The 18,483-nt window shown below is 44.4% G+C and overlaps 1 protein-coding gene across 1 annotated transcript; it reads left to right on the forward strand.

Moving 5' to 3' along the window:
* Window positions 1–16,682: 16,682 nt before the first annotated feature.
* Window positions 16,683–17,789, forward strand: LOC124622870 (forkhead box protein C1). The gene is made up of 3 exons (XM_047148664.1): window positions 16,683–17,330; window positions 17,439–17,501; window positions 17,565–17,789. Exons 1-3 carry the CDS (start codon window positions 16,683–16,685, stop codon window positions 17,787–17,789), a joined length of 936 nt encoding a protein of 311 aa, XP_047004620.1.
* The last annotated feature ends 694 nt before the right edge of the window (window positions 17,790–18,483 follow it).

The following is an 18,483-nucleotide window of genomic DNA, read 5'->3' on the forward strand; positions in this document are numbered from 1 at the left end:
GATATGTGGGTGACTATTTGTGAGTTGTGCGGCTTACTAGCTATTCGTAACTTGCTACTAAGCAGGAACAGGTCTCTAGGGGTCGTGTTTTCGTGCTGTTAGTAGCGGAAACACGACGCCAGATGTGAACGCGCTGTTATTTTAGCCCAGGGCTTAAAAACTCGCCGATTTTGAACGTGAGCACCCGTACCTGCACAGAATTCTGTTCGCAAGTAGAGCAGTTGCGACGTGTTGGAGAGTGAGGGGAAATGCACGCGCATAGTGAGGTCGAGAGAATAGAGGAGAAGCGCCGGCTGTAAAACAGGGGATGGTGGCGGTGCTACCTAGGTATCAATGGTTATTCGGTGTCGTGTAACACTGGCAATGTCTTTGCATTTCAGTCAGCAGTAAGAGGAATGGTTCAAATGGCTCTGAGCACTATGGGACTCAACTGCTGTGGTCATAAGTCCCCTAGAACTTAGAACTACTTAAACCTAACTAACCTAAGGACATCACACACATCCATGCCCGAGGCAGGATTCGAACCTGCGACCGTAGCGGTCGTGCGGTTCCAGACTGTAGCGCCTTTAACCGCTCGGCCACTCCGGCCGGCTATAAAGAGGAATCTTCAGTTTCACAATGTGCTGTTATCAAAGATGACAGTCACGTGTCGCATACACGATATGGCGGATGATCTTCACAATCAGTTTGGAAATCTTTGTAAACAGTTTGTTGCGGCACAGTGACAAGTGTAAACAGTTGGTTCAAATGGTTCAAATGGCTCTGAGCACTATGCGACTTAACTTCTAAGGTCATCAGTCGCCTAGAACTTAGAAGTAATTAAACCTAACTAACCTAAGGACATCACACACATCCATGCTCGAGGCAGGATTCGAACCTGCGACCGTAGCGGTCTCGCGGTTCCAATCTGTAGCGCCTAGAACCGCACGGCCACTCCGGCCGGCTGTAAACAGTAAACTTGATTTTGAGTAGTGCACCTCGACTTGTTAGTAGCAATGAGCAACATTCCTAGCAGCTGTCACGTGACTGTTTTTCTCAAACTATCCTGTAATTGATATACGTACAGCCGACGTACATGTATAATTTGACGTGGATACCTACATCAGAATACTGTATGATCCGAAGATGGCAGTAGCCGAAACCAGTAGAAATGAGGTGTAAAAGTTTCTGTAATCAAGACGGACCTTTGAAATAAAGCGCCACGGACTCATTTTCAGAACTTAGGTTTTCTTTTGATAATTCATATAAAACTCGAATAAAAAGACAAATCAAATCGGATTAATTAATCCCGACCGACAAATGAAATCAGTACCAGTGATTTTCAATACTAAACTATATAGCTTACAATTTCCTATCATGAACTGCATTCACACGTAAATATGTTCATCTATGTAAGCGTCTTGCACTAGGCTTTAGGTGAGGCAACGCGCCCTGGACCATAAACTGTCAGGAAAGACAGCTGCATCAGAATTCTTGGAAGGTCCAGTGGGTGTCTCGCACAGGTGCGAGAGACCTCCACAGGCGCCGGCCGCTGTGGCCGAGTGGTTCTACGCACTTCAGTCCGGAACCGCGCTGCTGCTAGGGCCGCAGGTTCGAATCCTGCCTCGGGCATGGATGTGTGTGATGTGCTTAGATTAGTTAGGTTTAAGTAGTTCTAAGTCTAGGGGACTGATGACCTCAGTTCCATAGTGCTTAGAGCCATTTGAACCTCCACAGGTGGTCAGAATAGGCAGTGCTTTAAGCTAATTTGGCGCTGACGTACTAAAAGTCACATCACGCATTGTCTCTCTAGGTTGTGCGGGGGTAACGGAGACTGTCTGCAGAAAGTTATGTTTGGTCTGGGGACGCGTGCTGGTTTGGAAGAGCCCCCAAAGAGCTCCTATCGTGAACAGAACTGCAGGAAGTCAGAATTAGTCGAAATACACCCACCTTTAAGACAACATCTTGAAGAGTGGAATGGCAACAAAAAAGTTCAAGATTGTGAGAAATAGACACCGTGCACAGGACCCACAAGACAAATCTGTTAATAAACTGTAAAGAGAACAGCTAACATTGGTTAACCTAAGCAATTTCCGAGTGTAAGTAATAAACACGGCTGAGCTTAAGGAGGTCCGCCCTTCTTTCCAAACAGGCGATCGTAGACACACACACACACACACACACACACACACACACACACACACACACATACATACATACACACACACACACACACACACACACACACACACACACACACACACACACACACACAAAGAGAGAGAGAGAGAGCAGGACACAGTACTGGAGCGTCAAGAATAACGTATTTCGTAACTAATTAACCACCTGAAATGAGGGTAAAGATGGGAATCTCGTATCTTCGAAGACAGCTTCTTACTGGTGAGCTCTCGGAATATGTATCGTACAGCCAATTAAAATTACGTGTCGCCGGAAATCTCAGAGAAACGAGTCTTCCTTGCCGGAAGTCCACTTCAGAAAGTTACTTCTCCAGACGCCACCTGAGGCAGACTTGGCAGCCAGAGTCCGTCATCTGGTGGAGCTAAATTTAGACGCGAGTTGTTGGTGTAGAGACAATGACTCATTCACACTTCATTCACTACTTGCAGATTAGGAGTATGGTGAGACCCAGCCACAACCGGATTGCGATCTTTTGGGACAGTCGAACCATTTTTACGATGTTCAGTACTTTCACTCTTCACGTTGAAGATTCGCTTACGGTTAGAAGTACAAGGTGCTTTCAGATCTGGTAACAGATGCAACGGAATACCAGTCTGTAGTATTTCCTTTCTTTTTGCACTAACCTTTTGCGATCATGATACGACTTACATGGATGTATAAATGGTTATCCACATACCCGTCCACTTGAATCACATCCCTGACCCATGTTCTGTTTGCCACGGTCTTTAGCTTAATATTGTCAATGACTATTAAACCATTTCTTGTACATTTTCGTGTAATGAACCGAGTGAACTGATATCATTCTTTAATTTCATAGATAATAAATTCCTTGATCATTGTTTCGGGTAGTGAGCGATTTAATTATATCAGATATACAGGGCCATTGTTATATATCTAATTAAAGATTCACATTTTTAAACCTTCACCACCAACAATTCAACAGCCGAAAGCTTAGAATTTGGTAACTCTCCTTAGGATACGTTAATTGCGAGCGCTTCATGCTACAGTTCAAAGCCGGATTTAATTTTCGAGGAATAATTTCCCTTTGCCATCTAAATAATCGTTAAATTGACGAAAATAAATTATTTTAAGTTGCTGGTGCGTAACCATATCATGTTCATTCTTCAGTAAGGTGAGGTTAGTACAAGTGTTTAGTTATCCAGTTGAAGATCATGATTGAAGTTTTGGAAGGGTTTTACTGGCTTCTTGTGTGCTTTGTGTGTTTTCTTTAGTATGTATGTGGGATTTCAGCAGTTCTGACATTGAGAAGGCTATCTACACTTACAGTGTATATGTGCTTAATTCATTAGACAAAAAATTGCAGGAAACTGGTATATTTTGTGATCTGTCGAAGGCATTTGACTATGTAAATCATAATATACTTTTAAGTAAATTAGAATATTATAGTGTAACAGTAAATACTGCAAAATGGTTCAAATCTTATATGGCTCTGAGCACTATGGGACTTAACATCTATGGTCATCAGTCCCCTAGAACTTAGAACTACTTAAACCTAACTAACCTAAGGACAGCACACAACACCCAGCCATCACGAGGCAGAGAAAATCCCTGACCCCGCCGGGAATCGAACCCGGGAACCCGGGCGTGGGAAGCGAGAACGCTACCGCACGACCACGAGATGCGGGCTCAAATCTTATATCTCTGGCAGGAAACAAAGGGTGTTATTAGGAAATAGACTTGTATAAAGCTATCAGGCATCATCCAACTGGGAAGTGGGGTCCCACAAGGTTCCATTTTAGGGCCCTTACTTTTTCTTGTGTATATCAATGACCTTTCATCAGTAACATTACCAGAAGCCAAGTTCGTTTTGTTTGCCGATGATACAAACATTGCAATAAATAGCAAATCAAGTGTGGTCTTAGAAAGGTCAGCTAATAAAATATTTGTGGACATTGATCACTGGTTCCTAGCCAATTCTTTGTCACTAAACTTTGAAAAAACACACTACATGCAGTTCAGAACTTGTAAGGGGTGTCCCACAAGTATATGCCTAACATACGATGACAAGCAGATAGAAGAAGTGGACAGTGTTAAATTCTTGGGATTACATCTTGATAATAAATTCAAGTGGGAGGAGAACACCACAGAACTGCTGAAGCGTCTTAACAAATCTCTATTTGCAATGCGAATTGTGTCAGACATAGGGGATATAAAAATGAAAAAACTGGCACACTATGCTTACTTTCATTCGATAATGTCATATGGGTTTATTTTTTGGGGCAATTCATCAAGCCAAGCTGTAGTTTACCGGGCACAAAAACGTGCAGTAAGAATTATATGTGGTGTGAACTCAAGAACATCTTGCAGAAGCCTGTTTAGGGAACTAGGGGTACTAACTACTGCTACCCAATATATTTATTCCTTAATGAAATTTGTCATTAAATATAAATCACTTTTTCAAATCAACAGCTCAATTCATGGAATCAATACTAGAAATAAGAATAATCTTCACAAGGATTTAAAGTCACTTAGTCTTGTACAAAAAGGTGTGCATTATTCAGGAACACACATTTTCAATAACTTGCCAGCAGCCATAAAAAGCTTAACAACCAACGAAATTCAGTTTAAGAGAAACCTAAAGGATTTGTTGGTGGCCAACTCCTTCTACTCCATTGATGAATTTCTCAGTAGAACCAACTGGGTGCTACAAAAAGGTACGGCCAAACTTTCAGGAAACATTCCTCACACACAAATAAATAAAATATGTTATGTGGATATGTGTTCGGAAACGCTTAATTTCCATGTTAGAGCTCATTTTAGTTTCGTCCACCTACGCTCAATGGAGCACGTTATCATGATTTCATACGGGATACTCTACCTGTGCTGCTAGAACATTTGCCTTTACAAGTACGACACAACATGTGGTTCATGCACGATGGAGCTCCTGCATATTTCGGTCGAAGTGTTCGTACCCTTCTCAACAACAGATTCGATGACCGATGGATTGGTAGAGGCGGACCAATTCCATGGCCTGCACGCTCTCCTGACCTCAACCCTCTTGACTTTCATTTATGGGGGCATTTGAAAGCTCTTGTCTACGCAACCCCGGTACCAAATGTAGAGACTCTTCGTTCTCGTATTGTGGACGGCTGTGATACAATACGCCATTCTCCAGGGCTGCATCAGCGCATCAGGGATTCCATGCGACGGAGGGTGGATGCATGTATCCTCGCTAACGAAGGACATTTTGAACATTTCCTGTAACAAAGTGTTTGAAGTCACGCTGGTACGTTCTGTTGCTGTGTGTTTCCATTCCATGATTAATGTGATTTGAAGAGAAGTAATAAAATGAGCTCTAACATGGAAAGTAAGCGTTTCCGGACACAAGTCCACGTAACATATTTTCTTTCTTTGTGTGTGAGGAATGTTTCCTGAAAGTTTGGCCGTACCTTTTTGTAACACCCTGTATATATAAGTACAATATAACTGCTGCACAATTTCAGTGTAGTAATGTGTTCATTGTAAATAAGTATTTAGTAGTTGTATTACACGTTCAATACCTTATAAATAAATAAAAATCTTTTTTATTTTAAATTCATTACATTAGTATTTGTAAAATGATTCTTTCATTCATTAAAAAATGACGACCATGCCACTTGGGACCTGTGGAATGGTACATTAGCTTATTTGTTTGATTTGTAAATATTTGCCATGTATTGTTCTTTTTCTGACGTGTTCTACATCCTGGAGGAACTCCTCACTACGGATCAATTGGAATGAAAGTAAATCTAATCTAATTGTAGGTTCATTGGTTTTCACTCAAACGTTTGGAGTGTTGAAGTGTAGAGTTACTGTTTGGCCTTCCCGAAATTTGCAAGTGCGTGAGCTACAAATTGATCAAGAACAAGCTAGGCAGAGAAAGAACTTTCAATTAATTTAGAAATGGTAGAGAGTGGTTCAGGCACGGACGATCAACATTCAGAGTATAAATGTTAGTGAGCTATGGGATGTAGAAGCGCAAAATGAAACGAGAGGTGGGAGGGGGGGGGGGGGGACAAGCAGTCAAGCACAGGTTAATGATGAAATATCAGAAGTTGAGTTTCGAAGAGAAAACGATAGAGAAATTTCACACGTAGCAGGAACTTCCAAAATAACATTGCATCAAAGCGTAGTACGGAGTGATGCCACGCGCAAGCCCATACAACAACAACCTGCAGTTTTAGAGTGCAGTTTACGAAAAGCGAACGTACACCCAAGAAGAATGAAGAGATATTAAAGGAAAGCAAAAGAGAAAAACGATGCGGGGTTCAAGAAAATGGGCAAATGATTTCAGAAAGCGAAAATTTATTTAAGAAAAATGAGGGAAAAAAAGGGACACACAATTTGAAGGAAATATGATGCAATTTAAAAATGTAATGATTGACGTACAAGTTGGAGCCATGAATATGATACTTGAGAACTCATGAAGAAATGCGAAGAGCAAATGAAAGTTCCGGATGCTACTCCAGGCAGGTGTAAAATAAATGTACGCAAAGGAAAATAATAAACTATCCCCTGAAGCAGATCTTGGGATCTCTTAATTCTATAAATTACAATCTAAACATAAATGAATGATGAAGGCACTAATCCTACTAAATGATAAACTTTGTTCCTGTTTATATATTTATCGTAGATTTAAAAAAAACCTTTCCTAAGTAAAATTACTAACCAATTGCCCAACTCTGCCCCTTATTATGACTGCACGGTCTAATATTAATAACGCGAAATGACTGACGTCATCTACATTCCAAGCACTAGAAGACACTACTTTCAAAGATGATCGACGGTGGTGTGGAACCTCAGTGGAAATAAACTAACGTGATCACAGCTGTTTAGCTTTATAGTCCTAATAAGCCGAAGCAATTTGCGATATCACCGTATGTACTGCGTCCGGTGCGTCGAAGTGATGGTTCTCGTACTCGTCTGCGACGATGGAAGAACTCCAGCCACAAATTAACTCTTTAAAACACTAGGACGGCAGATGGCGGTCCTCTGACTAATATCCTCTAATACTGTCTTCTCATCTCTGTGTTCTACAGACGAGAAACGCGAACTCCCAGCCACAAGGACGGAGTTCAGATAACGTCTCAATGTAAGTATAGGCAGAGGAAGTGCTCTCAATTACTGTACGCTGCTTACTCAATGACGGCTTACAACCCGGAGGTGAAGTCCAGAATCGCGTAGGTTGGCAACAGTACAGTGCCTAACTGTACTAACTATAAACTCTCCTGAGAGCAAAGACAGCAAGTCCGTCTCTACCAACAAAGGTGATATCGAGCGACCGTCACACACGGGCGCTCGCAACGGAAGACCTCGTCTCTCCACCGCTGGCTTCCCAGCAAGGCTCCGCTCCCAAACATCGTAATTCCGAAAACGAAACATATTCACGCAACCACGGAATATTCTCCCTCTATACAGATTCTTCCGAACGCCGACCAACACATTTTAGTCTTTTGTCGTCCAGCGCAGAAATTTTGGCGAGGAAAAACCTATACAGTGCTACCCTTCTGAGTAAAAATACTTGGAAATAAACCAGCCTGCGTGGTTTCCGAGGTGCCGCTTCTTCGTTTCTCTCACCTGCGTCCAAGATTTGCAGAGTTCGGAAGTATTATCCGGTTATCCTTCCGGCCCTACTACAATAGCGGCCGGCCGTCACCCTATTGTGCTCCAGAGCTCAGGTGCCACGACGTCCGTCTAGGTACTTCCCGTGTTTAAGCAGGACCAACACCTGCGCGGGCCTTCCACCCAGAGCTTGACTTCTGCCTGCTGTATCATCTCCACTGGTGTTCCAACCTCTGCTAGTATAGGCAATCATTCATTACGCCGTTTTTATAATATACACATTCCGTCACCTTTCATGCAATAAACGTTAACAATTATTTACAAGGCGTACCTGACAATGTCAGTCTCCTTCAAATATTCACATATGTGATGTACAACCTATCAAATGATATCTAATTGTGGTTGTAGTTCACGGCAAAGTATCTGGATGAGTGCTTGTAAGGTGCGAAATTATAGCCACCTTACAAAGCTTTAGACAAGAAGACTAATAGACTGGTTACTGAGGTAAAGAAACAGATCACAAAGAAAAAAGATGAACAGGTGCAAGACTTGAATATGACGGTTAGTATGTTGACACAGAATACAAAGGGGACTACAAAGAGATTAAAGAAAGATTCTGAGACAGTGAAGTCACGGAAGCAGGAACCATCCCGGCATCTGCTGCAGCGATTTAGGGAAATCACGGAAAACCTAAATGAGGATGGACGGATGCGGGTTTGAACCGTCATCCTCCCTAAGTCGAGTCCAGTGTGGTAACCACTGCGCCACCTCGCTCGGTCTCATAAAAGAATATGCTAGAAAAAGTAATGGATCGGATGAAGTATTAACCACAACCGATCAGTAGTTGTTGACACGCAATGAAACCACGTCCGATGGAACAGAACCAGTGAGTATACACGGAACTGAAGAAATTACAGATTTGGAATAGTATAAGAAGACACAGGTCCACATTTACTGGAAGAATAAGGAAGCGGTAGATGCGCAAATGAAAAAGAAGAAGAGCGGTAGAAATTCGAGCAGTAACGGAAGAGAAAGTGTAATGAACCAAAGTGAAGCAGAGAAGAACCGAGAGGAAGAAGGACTATGAGGGCTTACACACAGGTTATGTCGTATCAGATGAGTACCATCACATTCAACTTCACTGGTGATCACCATCGCAACCCTCGAAACCTCATGATGCGATGTAGCTGAAGTATCAGAAAACAATTTGTAACAGTGAGAAAATACTCATTAAATTACATTGAAATGAATACTAGCTGCATAAAGGCGTTGATACAAGCCAACGGGGGCAGCTGACAATGTGTGCCCCGACCGGGACTCGAACCGGAGATCTCCTGCTTTCATGGCAGACGCTCTATCCATTTTTTAAAATCTCATTTTGTTCGTTATAGTTCGTAGCAATTGTTATTGGCGGACATCCCCTGACGCCCGTTGAAGTTCGTTATTGATCCATTCACTCAATTTTTTTTATTACAGAGGGCAGCTAACCCTCTGACCGAACACGCTGAGCTACCGTGCCGGCAATCCATCTGAGCCACCGAGGACACAGAGGATAGTGCGGACTGCAGGAACTTATCTCTGACACGCCTCCCGTGAGACCCACATTCTCAACTTATTGACGCTTTACTGCCGATTCCCTTAAGAGGTCGGGCACTGTTTGTGCATCCTCACAGAAGAAGATGGTCAAATGGCCTGTGAGCCTTAACTATATATATATATATGAAGACGGTATCTGTTCTTTCGAACATGTCCGAAAGAACAGATACCATCTTCATATAAAATACTCATTGTTTCCAGATGCATCGTACTGCTTACTCTAGAAGATTTGGCTTGAGAGTTCCAAGTGGCTTTACCTGGATCGCGGCCACACACTCTGAAGATTAATTTTGTATGTGATTGCGGGACAATGTAAGATGTACGAAGAATTCAAAACGCGCTTCCCCTAATGAGTACTGGTCGAAGGCAAAACAAAGATAACTTAAAACTGGGGAAACCTGTGAAGAAAAATTATCCAGAATGAGATTTTCACTCTGCAGTGAAGTGTGTGCCGATATGAAACTTCCTGGCAGATTAAAACTGTGTGCCGAACCGAGACTCGAATTCGGGACCTTTGCCTTTGGAAGGTAGGAGACGAGATACTGGCAGAAGAACAGCTGTGAGGACGGGGCGTGAGTCGTGCTTGGGTAGCTCAGATGGTAGAGCACTTGCCCGCGAAAGCCAAAGGTCCCGAGATGGAGTCTCGGTCCGGAACACAGTTATAATCTGCCAGGAAGTTTCAAAAATTATCCAGATTCAAGGCGTCAGGACCTCACTCTTCAAGGAGATGGTCGACAGCAACCAGTTCCTTGACATAACTTGTGAGCCGGCAGAACACACATGAATTTTTTTGACGAAACTTCTGTATGAAATCGCCGGCCGCGGTGGTCTCGCGGTTCTAGGCGCGCAGTCCGGAACCGCGCGGCTGCTACGGTCGCAGGTTCGAATCCTGCCTCGGGCATGGATGTGTGTGATGTCCTTAGGTTAGTTAGGTTTAAGTAGTTCTAAGTTCTAGGGGACTGATGACCACAGCTGTTAAGTCCCATAGTGCTCAGAGCCATTTGAACTATTTTTTCTCTATGAAATCCACAGGGAAATTATAATCGCCGGTAGGATCACGCACAACGTATGTGGATCCCAACGTTTATTGCAAGAATTAGGTAACAATCAAAGTACGGAAGTGATGGAAACAGCGCACTTTATTCAGACGCGCTTCCCATCTGAAATTCAGAGAACGAATAACCAAAACTGGAGAGCGAATTACCCGCCATGAAGAAATGGAAAATGGATTGGATTGGCGAAACGAAAACAGACGATGGGATCAGAGTATGCTCGATTCGTTATCAAAAGTCTTCTTTTAATTTTCATAGGTCGTCTGTTACGTGCAGTCAAAGTAGCAGAATTCATGCAATTGCGTTATAGTTGCGTTTTCTGTCCTCGTAATTGTTGCCTCTTACATGTTATTTCATTTATTATCGTTGTTTTGGTTTTATTGGAGTACTTACCTAGCTTTTAGTTGGCACTCGAAATTTTATACTCCACAAAAGAATGAAATAGCTATGGTGCACTCACATGGATGGCCATATTTTTCATGGTGTTTCGTAAACCTAGAAATTGTAAGCTACGCTGTGAGTGAATGCTTTTTAGGGTTCGGTGTGACTAGTTTTGTAACAAAATGAAAGCCGATTCTGTCGGTGTAGCACGTTTTCGTCTACGTAGAGGGATGTTTACAAGGCAATGAAGAAGAAAATGGTTCAAATGGCTCTGAGCACTATGGGACTCAACATCTTAGGTCATAAGTCCCCTAGAACTTAGAACTACTTAAACCTAACTAACCTAAGGACATCACACACACCCATGCCCGAGGCAGGATTCGAACCTGCGACCGTAGCAGTCCCGCGGTTCCGGACTGCAGCGCCAGAACCGCACGGCCACCGCGGCCGGCAATGAAGAAGAGGCAACAGCGCGGTAATATCCTGAGTCTGTACATATATGGAAGAAAAACGTCAAACGATCATGAAAAACTTGAGTTAAAATTCCCGATTGAGAAGCCGTGGTCGATATATAAACCTGTTCCCTAATATTTCGTATACGACTGCGAGAGACTTCTTCGGAGGTAAGACGGCAACTGCAGTATAAACTGAAGGAAACACTGATCGTGAAATCCGACATCTTACTATCACAAAAAAGTTCATATTTAAAACTATAGACTACAGAGCAATATACGCGCCTCTATAGTTTACTAGCGGGTTCCAGATATCTGTTTTCGCCGTCTTGAGCTGTGCGCCGAATGTTGGTGTTGATGATATTTGGTTTGTGGGGCGCCCAAGTGGGCGATTATCAACGCCCGTACAAATTCCCAGTTTTTCCACTGTCCAGTCTCCCAATTGATGACGAAATGACGAGGACAACACAAACACCCATTCCCAGGGCGGAGAAAATCCCCGATCCGGCGGGGAATCAAACCCGGGACCCCGTGATCCAGAAACAGCGACGCTAACCACTAGACCACGAGCTGCAGGCGGGGAATGTCGTAGAGTTGTTGGTTATACGTTTTATGAAACGGCCCCGCTACAATCTTCATAATAATAGTTTTTAGCGGGATGCAACTAAATGAGTTACTCGAATAGACCCCGTCTCAGGGTACAATATTAATTAAGAAAATAACGGTTCAGATTTCTGTCACTCGATTCTGGAAAAACGGTTCTTAAGGTTTCACGACTCACGCCCTATTACAAGTGGCCTATATGTCATGCAACACATCCAAAGTATAACAACTTACCAAGCAAGTATTTGAACGTTAAACTTTGAACAAGATTTGAACAGTAATATTCAGTTAAATATTTTTCAGGGAGTCTCTAGCCGCATACGCTCATTCGATTTATCGATCTAGAAAAAGAGTTCGGCAATGTGACAATGGCGCAAGATGTTCGAAATTGTGAGAAAGAAGGGGTAAGCCACAGGGAAATGGGTGATACGGGCTACAATACGTACAAGAACCAAGAGGGAATAATGACACTGGAAGGCTAAGAACGAATTGCTCGGATTAAAAAGGGTGTAAGACAGGGATACAGTCTTTCGCTACTGCTGTCTCATTTATTCATAGAAGAAGCGATGACGGAAATAAAATACACTTTCAAGAGCGCGATTAATACTCAGAGTGGAACGATATCAGTCATGGGATTCGCTGATGACATCGCTGTCCTCACTGAAAGTGAAGCAGAATTAAAAGATCTGTTGGATGGAATGAAAAGACTAATTAGTGCAAAATATAAACTGAGAGTAAATCGAAAAAGACAAAAGTAATGAGACGTAGCAGAAATGAGAAGAAAAATTTAATACTCAAATTGGTGGTCAAGTAGATGTATTTAAGGAATTCTGCTACCTTGGAAGCAAAATTACCCATGATGGACGAAGCAGAAAGGACATAAAAAACAGACTAGCACGGGCAGAGAAGTCTACTGGTATCAAAATAGTACTTAATTTGATGAAGAAGTTTCTAAGAGTGCACATTTGGAGCACAGCATTATATGGTAGTGTATTATGGACAGTGGGGAAACAGGAAGTAAAGAGAAGCGGGGGATTTCAGATGTTGTGCCACAGAAGAATATTGAAAATAAGTTGGACTGGTAAGATAAGGAATGGGAAGGTTCTCTGCAGAAACGGCGAAGAGAGGAACATATGGAAAACACTGAGAAGAAGATGGAACGGGATGGTAGGATATGTGTTAAGGCATCAGGAATTAACCTCCATGGTAATAAAGGGAACTGTAGAGGGTAAATACTGTAAGGGAAGACAGAGATTGGAATACAATAATCAAGTAGTTAAGGACGTATGTTGCAAGTGCTACTCTGAGATGAAGACGTTGGCACAAGAGAGGAATTCGTAGCAGGCCGCATCAAACCAGTAAGAAGGCTGATGTCTCTTTAAAAAAAAATTAATACAAAATTTCTCCTGGTAGAGACCGCACTTTCCCTGCCACCTCTGCCAGGTACTCAAGCATGGATTGCAGAGTAGTCATGTAGATATAACTCTTCCTTTTAGTTCTGTAGTTTTATGTTTCCGTTCGTTGTATCCTTCCCTCAAGTATTCTTTGTTATTCAATTAGGCGCTCATTTCAACAATTTTATATCTGCCGCCGTCTGCTTTTCATTTGTCCCAAAATAATTAATGATAGGCAGATCTAGTTTCTCTTCTCCCGGTAGCTTAGCAATTAGCGAACACAGAGAGAGGCTTGCTCACGCTTTCGTGCAAAATTTATTAAAATAAACGGTGAGTCTGAAAACACAATGTTGTGGGCTACATTATTCATTAAATTACTTCACAATTTCGTATAGGTGTTCATTAATTATTCAAATAAAAATACATTTGTAACATAACACGTTTTTAAATCGGACTAAAAAGTAAATGATTTCTGCTAGCCCCATACAGACCCTAATACCATTCAGATTGTTCTGAAAATTTCCGTTTTTTAGTAATTACGAAGGTACCTGTAAGATTTAAAACGAAAACCGTGTGGTGTATGCAATAGATAATAGTAAGGAGCTGAAGCATTCGTTTATCAGTTACGTATTGCATACGCCACACTTTCTCGCTTTGAATTTTATAAGTAGTTCCATAGTTATTACAATTTCACGAACACAAATATTCAAGACTATACGTGTGGGGTTATGAATCTGTATAGGCGTGAAGATATTACTTTATACTTTTCTCTCCAATAAACACATTGTGTATTAAAAACTGATTTCATTTAAATAATTACATTCTTTCTTGCAGTCTTGCGTGCGTGAAATTTTCCAGTCAATTTCAAACATTTTGATGAGATTACATCAGCGAGATGTGGTAAATTTCAGGTTTTTTTATCTGGGTCGACCAATATGTTACTTCCCGTTAAATATTTCATGCGAAAATGCCATGAAGAAAAAAAGCAAAGAGATGCGAGCTCATATAGAGGCTTACTAACAATCGTTCTTCTTGCGAAATATTCGCGACTGGAACAGAAATAGAGGGCAATGGCAGTGGTGCACAAAGTACCCTCCGCCACAGACCAGACAAGAAAGTGAGTCAACATCGGTATAATTCAGCGGTCAGTGTCCACACACCAGACAGGAAATCGAGTTAACATCGGTATAATTCCGTGGCCAGTGTCGTTATAAATAAAATACTTTGGATAATAGGCTGCGTCACTGTAAAACACTAAAGCAGCTGCCGGCGTTTCGACCGACTTGCTGCAGTCGTCTTCAGGGCGGTTATTTTATGCGAGAATTATTTTAATCGAGAGTTAACATTGCTTTGTCAACCAGTTCTGAGCCACGTTGAATGTTTCAAGTTTCTAGCTCTTGGGGAAGTTACTCTAAAATCAACTGCAAAATTTGTATCGTGCAGACTAACAGATAGAGAAAAAAGCGACCTAATAAAAACGTATTAACTTCTATAATCATTCTATGTGGGCAACTGCAGCTTAGTCTGTAGATAGTTAAGAACTATTTTCAAAAATATTGTGTAAAATCTTCCAAACAACTGTAGAGTTCGCTTATAGCTGATAATCCTCATTTATTGTGGTATCAAGGTACAACAGGTTTCACGATAACGAACCGCATTTTTTGATTTTGCTGAATTACAATAAGCCGTTAAGCCAATACGATCTCCCAACGTTCTGTAAGCTACGTATCTTGGCAACATGAAATGCAATGGAAGTTGAAGGATCCATATTCTTACATAATTATGGGTCATCAGTCCAAATTAGTAAACCTCTCAGTGATGATCCGTAATTATCTAAGATTATAGATGGGTCTTTCAACATCCGTTGCATTTGATGTTGCCAGTATATGTCCCTTATAGAACGTCGGAAAATCGTATTGGCTTAATGCAATCCTGCCAGATAAGCCTGAAGATGCGATTCATTATCGCGAAACCTGTTGTACCTTAATCCCACAATAAATAAGGATTAACAGCTGCAAGCGGACTCTACAATTATTTAAAAGTTCTTATCACAAATTTTTATACGTCTTTTAATTGTGCATTAACTCCTCGTGGTCGGAATTGACAGTCATGCAGAATTTTTGAAGGACATCACATTCGCCGCTGCCTGTAGAAATTGTTTATTTGACAATTGCAATTTCAGCGTTCTGGTATACATGTCATCGTCAGACCTAAACCATTTCACTATATAAATAGTCTACAGTAACATCAAATGGCTCTGAGCACTATGCGACTTAACTTCTGAGGTCATCAGCCGCCTAGAACTTAGAACTAATTAAACCTAACTAACCTAAGGACATCAAACACATCCATGCCTGAGGCAGGATTCGAACCTGCGACCGAAGCGGTCGCTCGGCTCCAGACTGTAGCGCCTAGAACCGCACGGTCCTCCGGTCGGCCTACAGTAACATCAAAAGAGCGCAAAGCTCCGTACATCGTGAAGTAATTACTTAATTTACATCATTTCACGATGTGGAGAGAGTTTGATGACACTGAATTTCTATAGTGAAATGACTTAGATTTGACGATTACGTGTGTACATGCAGGAGGATTTTAAAGTCCGATATGCGTTGAAGCAAAATCATTTCAGTGCCACTTGATAATGGTACAAAGGCCGATAATGCAATAGTTAAATAAAAACTTTCTACAGTCAACAGCGAACACGACAGCCTTTAAATAATAAAAACGTGTTAAAGAGAAACAGAGAAGATGAGGATACGGAACAAAGAAAACGAAAGCTTTCTTCCGCGGGCTCTGAAGCAGTAGCAACGGAGTAAGTTGTATGAGACGGTCTGTAGATCGTAAATACTGTCCTGGACACGTAGTTCAACAACGTCTATCGCGGATCAAACAAAAAGGTATAGTAGAGTACACAACACTTGCTACAAAGGCTAATATTGAATAGCACATGTGAGTGGTTCGTTTGTGTATGATTTGATACAGACGTGTCAGCTGCAGATGCAGGACCATATAATTTTGACCCCAAGTCATGTTTGCAGCAGGGGCGTACGTGCCGAACTAGAATATTCTGTACCGGCCGACGCCACTGTCCACGGTCGCGTTAATCCTTTTAGCGACGAGTCTAAATACATGTTTCCAAATAAACCATTAGGGGCGGCGTACAAAGCGGACGGCGGCGTTACGTGGTTATTAGTGATTTCAATGCGCGCGCTGCGCTGGGAACGCCGAGGGGTTCCCGTGTCGGCCGGCTGCTCCAGTTTGAAAATAGTTGCCAGCGGGTGGGGTGGGGGAGGAGAGACCGTATTTACCCAAACAGCGCTTTGTTTGCGCGCAACATGGCGCCGCGGGGCGTGGCGGCGGCAGGGGATTGGCCGGCCAGCGGGCCAATGGCGGGCGCGGAGCGGCGGGCGAGGGCGGCGAGGCGCGGCGCGCACGCGGCGCAGCGGCAGTCAGAGCGCTCCGCCATGTGCAGCAACGAGCGGCCGAGCGTGGCCGCGGCGGGCCCGCCGGCACCCGGCCCCGCAATGCTGCCGCACCCGCTGGCGTTACTCAAGTCGCTGCACGAGTCGGACCAGTACCGGCTGCAACTGTACCAGTACGCGCGCGCCTTCCCGCCGCACTACCCGGCGCTGTGCTATCCGGCCGCCGCCGCCGCCTACGCGCCACGCGTCGCCGCCTTCTCGCTGCTGCACGGCCAGCACCCACGCGTGCTGCAGCCCGAGGAGCCCAAGCCGCAGCACAGCTACATCGGACTCATCGCCATGGCCATCCTCAGCTCGCCCGAGACCAAGCTGGTGCTGTCCGACATCTACCAGTACATCCTGGACCACTACCCGTACTTCAGGACGCGAGGGCCCGGCTGGCGCAACTCGATACGCCACAACCTGTCGCTCAACGACTGCTTCGTCAAGGCGGGCCGCAGCGCCAACGGCAAGGGCCACTACTGGGCGATACACCCGGCCAACGTGGAGGACTTCAAGAAGGGCGACTTCCGGAGGCGGAAAGCGCAGCGCAAGGTGCGCCGGCACATGGGGCTCGCGGTGGACGACGACGGGACCGAGTCGCCGAGCCCGCCGCCGCCCCCGCCGCCGCCCCCGCCGCCCCCGCCGGCGGCGGCCTCGCCTCCGCTGTGCTGGGCCGCCGCGGCGCCGCCCCCCGCCGGCGCCTTCCCGACGCTGCCGTCGCACACGACGCTGCAACACCACGCGGCGCCGCACCAGCCGTGCAGCCGCAAGCGGCAGTTCGACGTGGCGTCGCTGCTCGCTCCCGACGACCCTCCGCGGGCGACGACCGCCGCCTCGTCCTCGCCGGCGCCGCCCACCAAGCGCTGCACCTTCGGGGCGGAGGGCAGCGAAGACGACGACATCGACGTGGTGAGCGGCGACTGCGGCTGGGCGTCGTCCCCCCCGCCCCCGGGGGCGGCGGCGCCCGCCCCCGGCGCGGCGGCGTTCCCCGGGCTGGAGCAGGCGCTGGTGTCGCGCTACTACGAGTCGCTGCAGCTGCACCAGCGCCGCCTGCACCACCTCGCCGCCACCGGCGCCGTCACCATCACCGAGATCTCCGACGCCTGAGCGCCCGGTAACCTCGCCTCTGGCTCCGCGGAGCGTTTTCTTGCCCGTCCCGGTGACCACTCCCCGTAACGCACTCCCCCTCAATAGACTAATCTTATTTATTTTGTTCATATCGGAGACTATGCTAAGTCATACCTATACGAAGATTAAACGAGGCATCAACAGTCACGTACTTGTTCCCTGTTTGACCCTTTCCGGACGTAAGAACTCCTCCAAAATTACGTCATTGCATAGCACTTCTAGACATAAAAGCACTGCAATATCGCATTTATCCGCCGACACCGGGCAATCGACTTTCAATTACACTGTCTCCCCTGTACGGGTATATAGCCTGCTTTACGGATCTGTAAGCTCAGGTTGCAGACACATGGCTGACGACATGTGGAAGTTTCGGTCTGGCTGTGAAGCGTGCTCGGATAGCCTAAGGCAAGGCGACTGCTCCTGATTAAGCGGGAAACCTGGGTTCGAGTTCCGGTCCGGCACAAATTTTCATTTTGTCAACCCACTGTAGAGCCGACTGTTTTCCATATTCGCCACTGCGAATTCATCTCATGTATTCCTTCAAAACCCTTAAAAGTTGCGTCGTATGATGTTAAGGTAACCGTACTTCAGATTTTTACCCCCTTTATTTGTGCTTCAGCGTGGGAACATTATTCACAATAATCACAAAAGAACTCATTAAAAAACATGTAAT

The sequence above is a fragment of the Schistocerca americana genome, chromosome 7 (assembly GCF_021461395.2).
Source record: "Schistocerca americana isolate TAMUIC-IGC-003095 chromosome 7, iqSchAmer2.1, whole genome shotgun sequence".
NCBI lineage: Eukaryota > Metazoa > Arthropoda > Insecta > Orthoptera > Acrididae > Schistocerca > Schistocerca americana.

What these genes read in the sequence shown, in the direction of transcription:
- LOC124622870 (XM_047148664.1), top strand. Translation starts at nt 16,683, where the DNA reads ATGTGCAGCAACGAGCGGCCGAGCGTGGCCGCGGCGGGCCCGCCGGCA. An exon ending in CCCCGCCGCCCCCGCCGGCG is followed by an intron (nt 17,331 to 17,438) that starts GCGGCCTCGCCT and finishes GCGCCGCACCAG; the next exon opens with CCGTGCAGCCGCAAGCGGCA. An exon ending in CTCCCGACGACCCTCCGCGG is followed by an intron (nt 17,502 to 17,564) that starts GCGACGACCGCC and finishes TTCGGGGCGGAG; the next exon opens with GGCAGCGAAGACGACGACAT.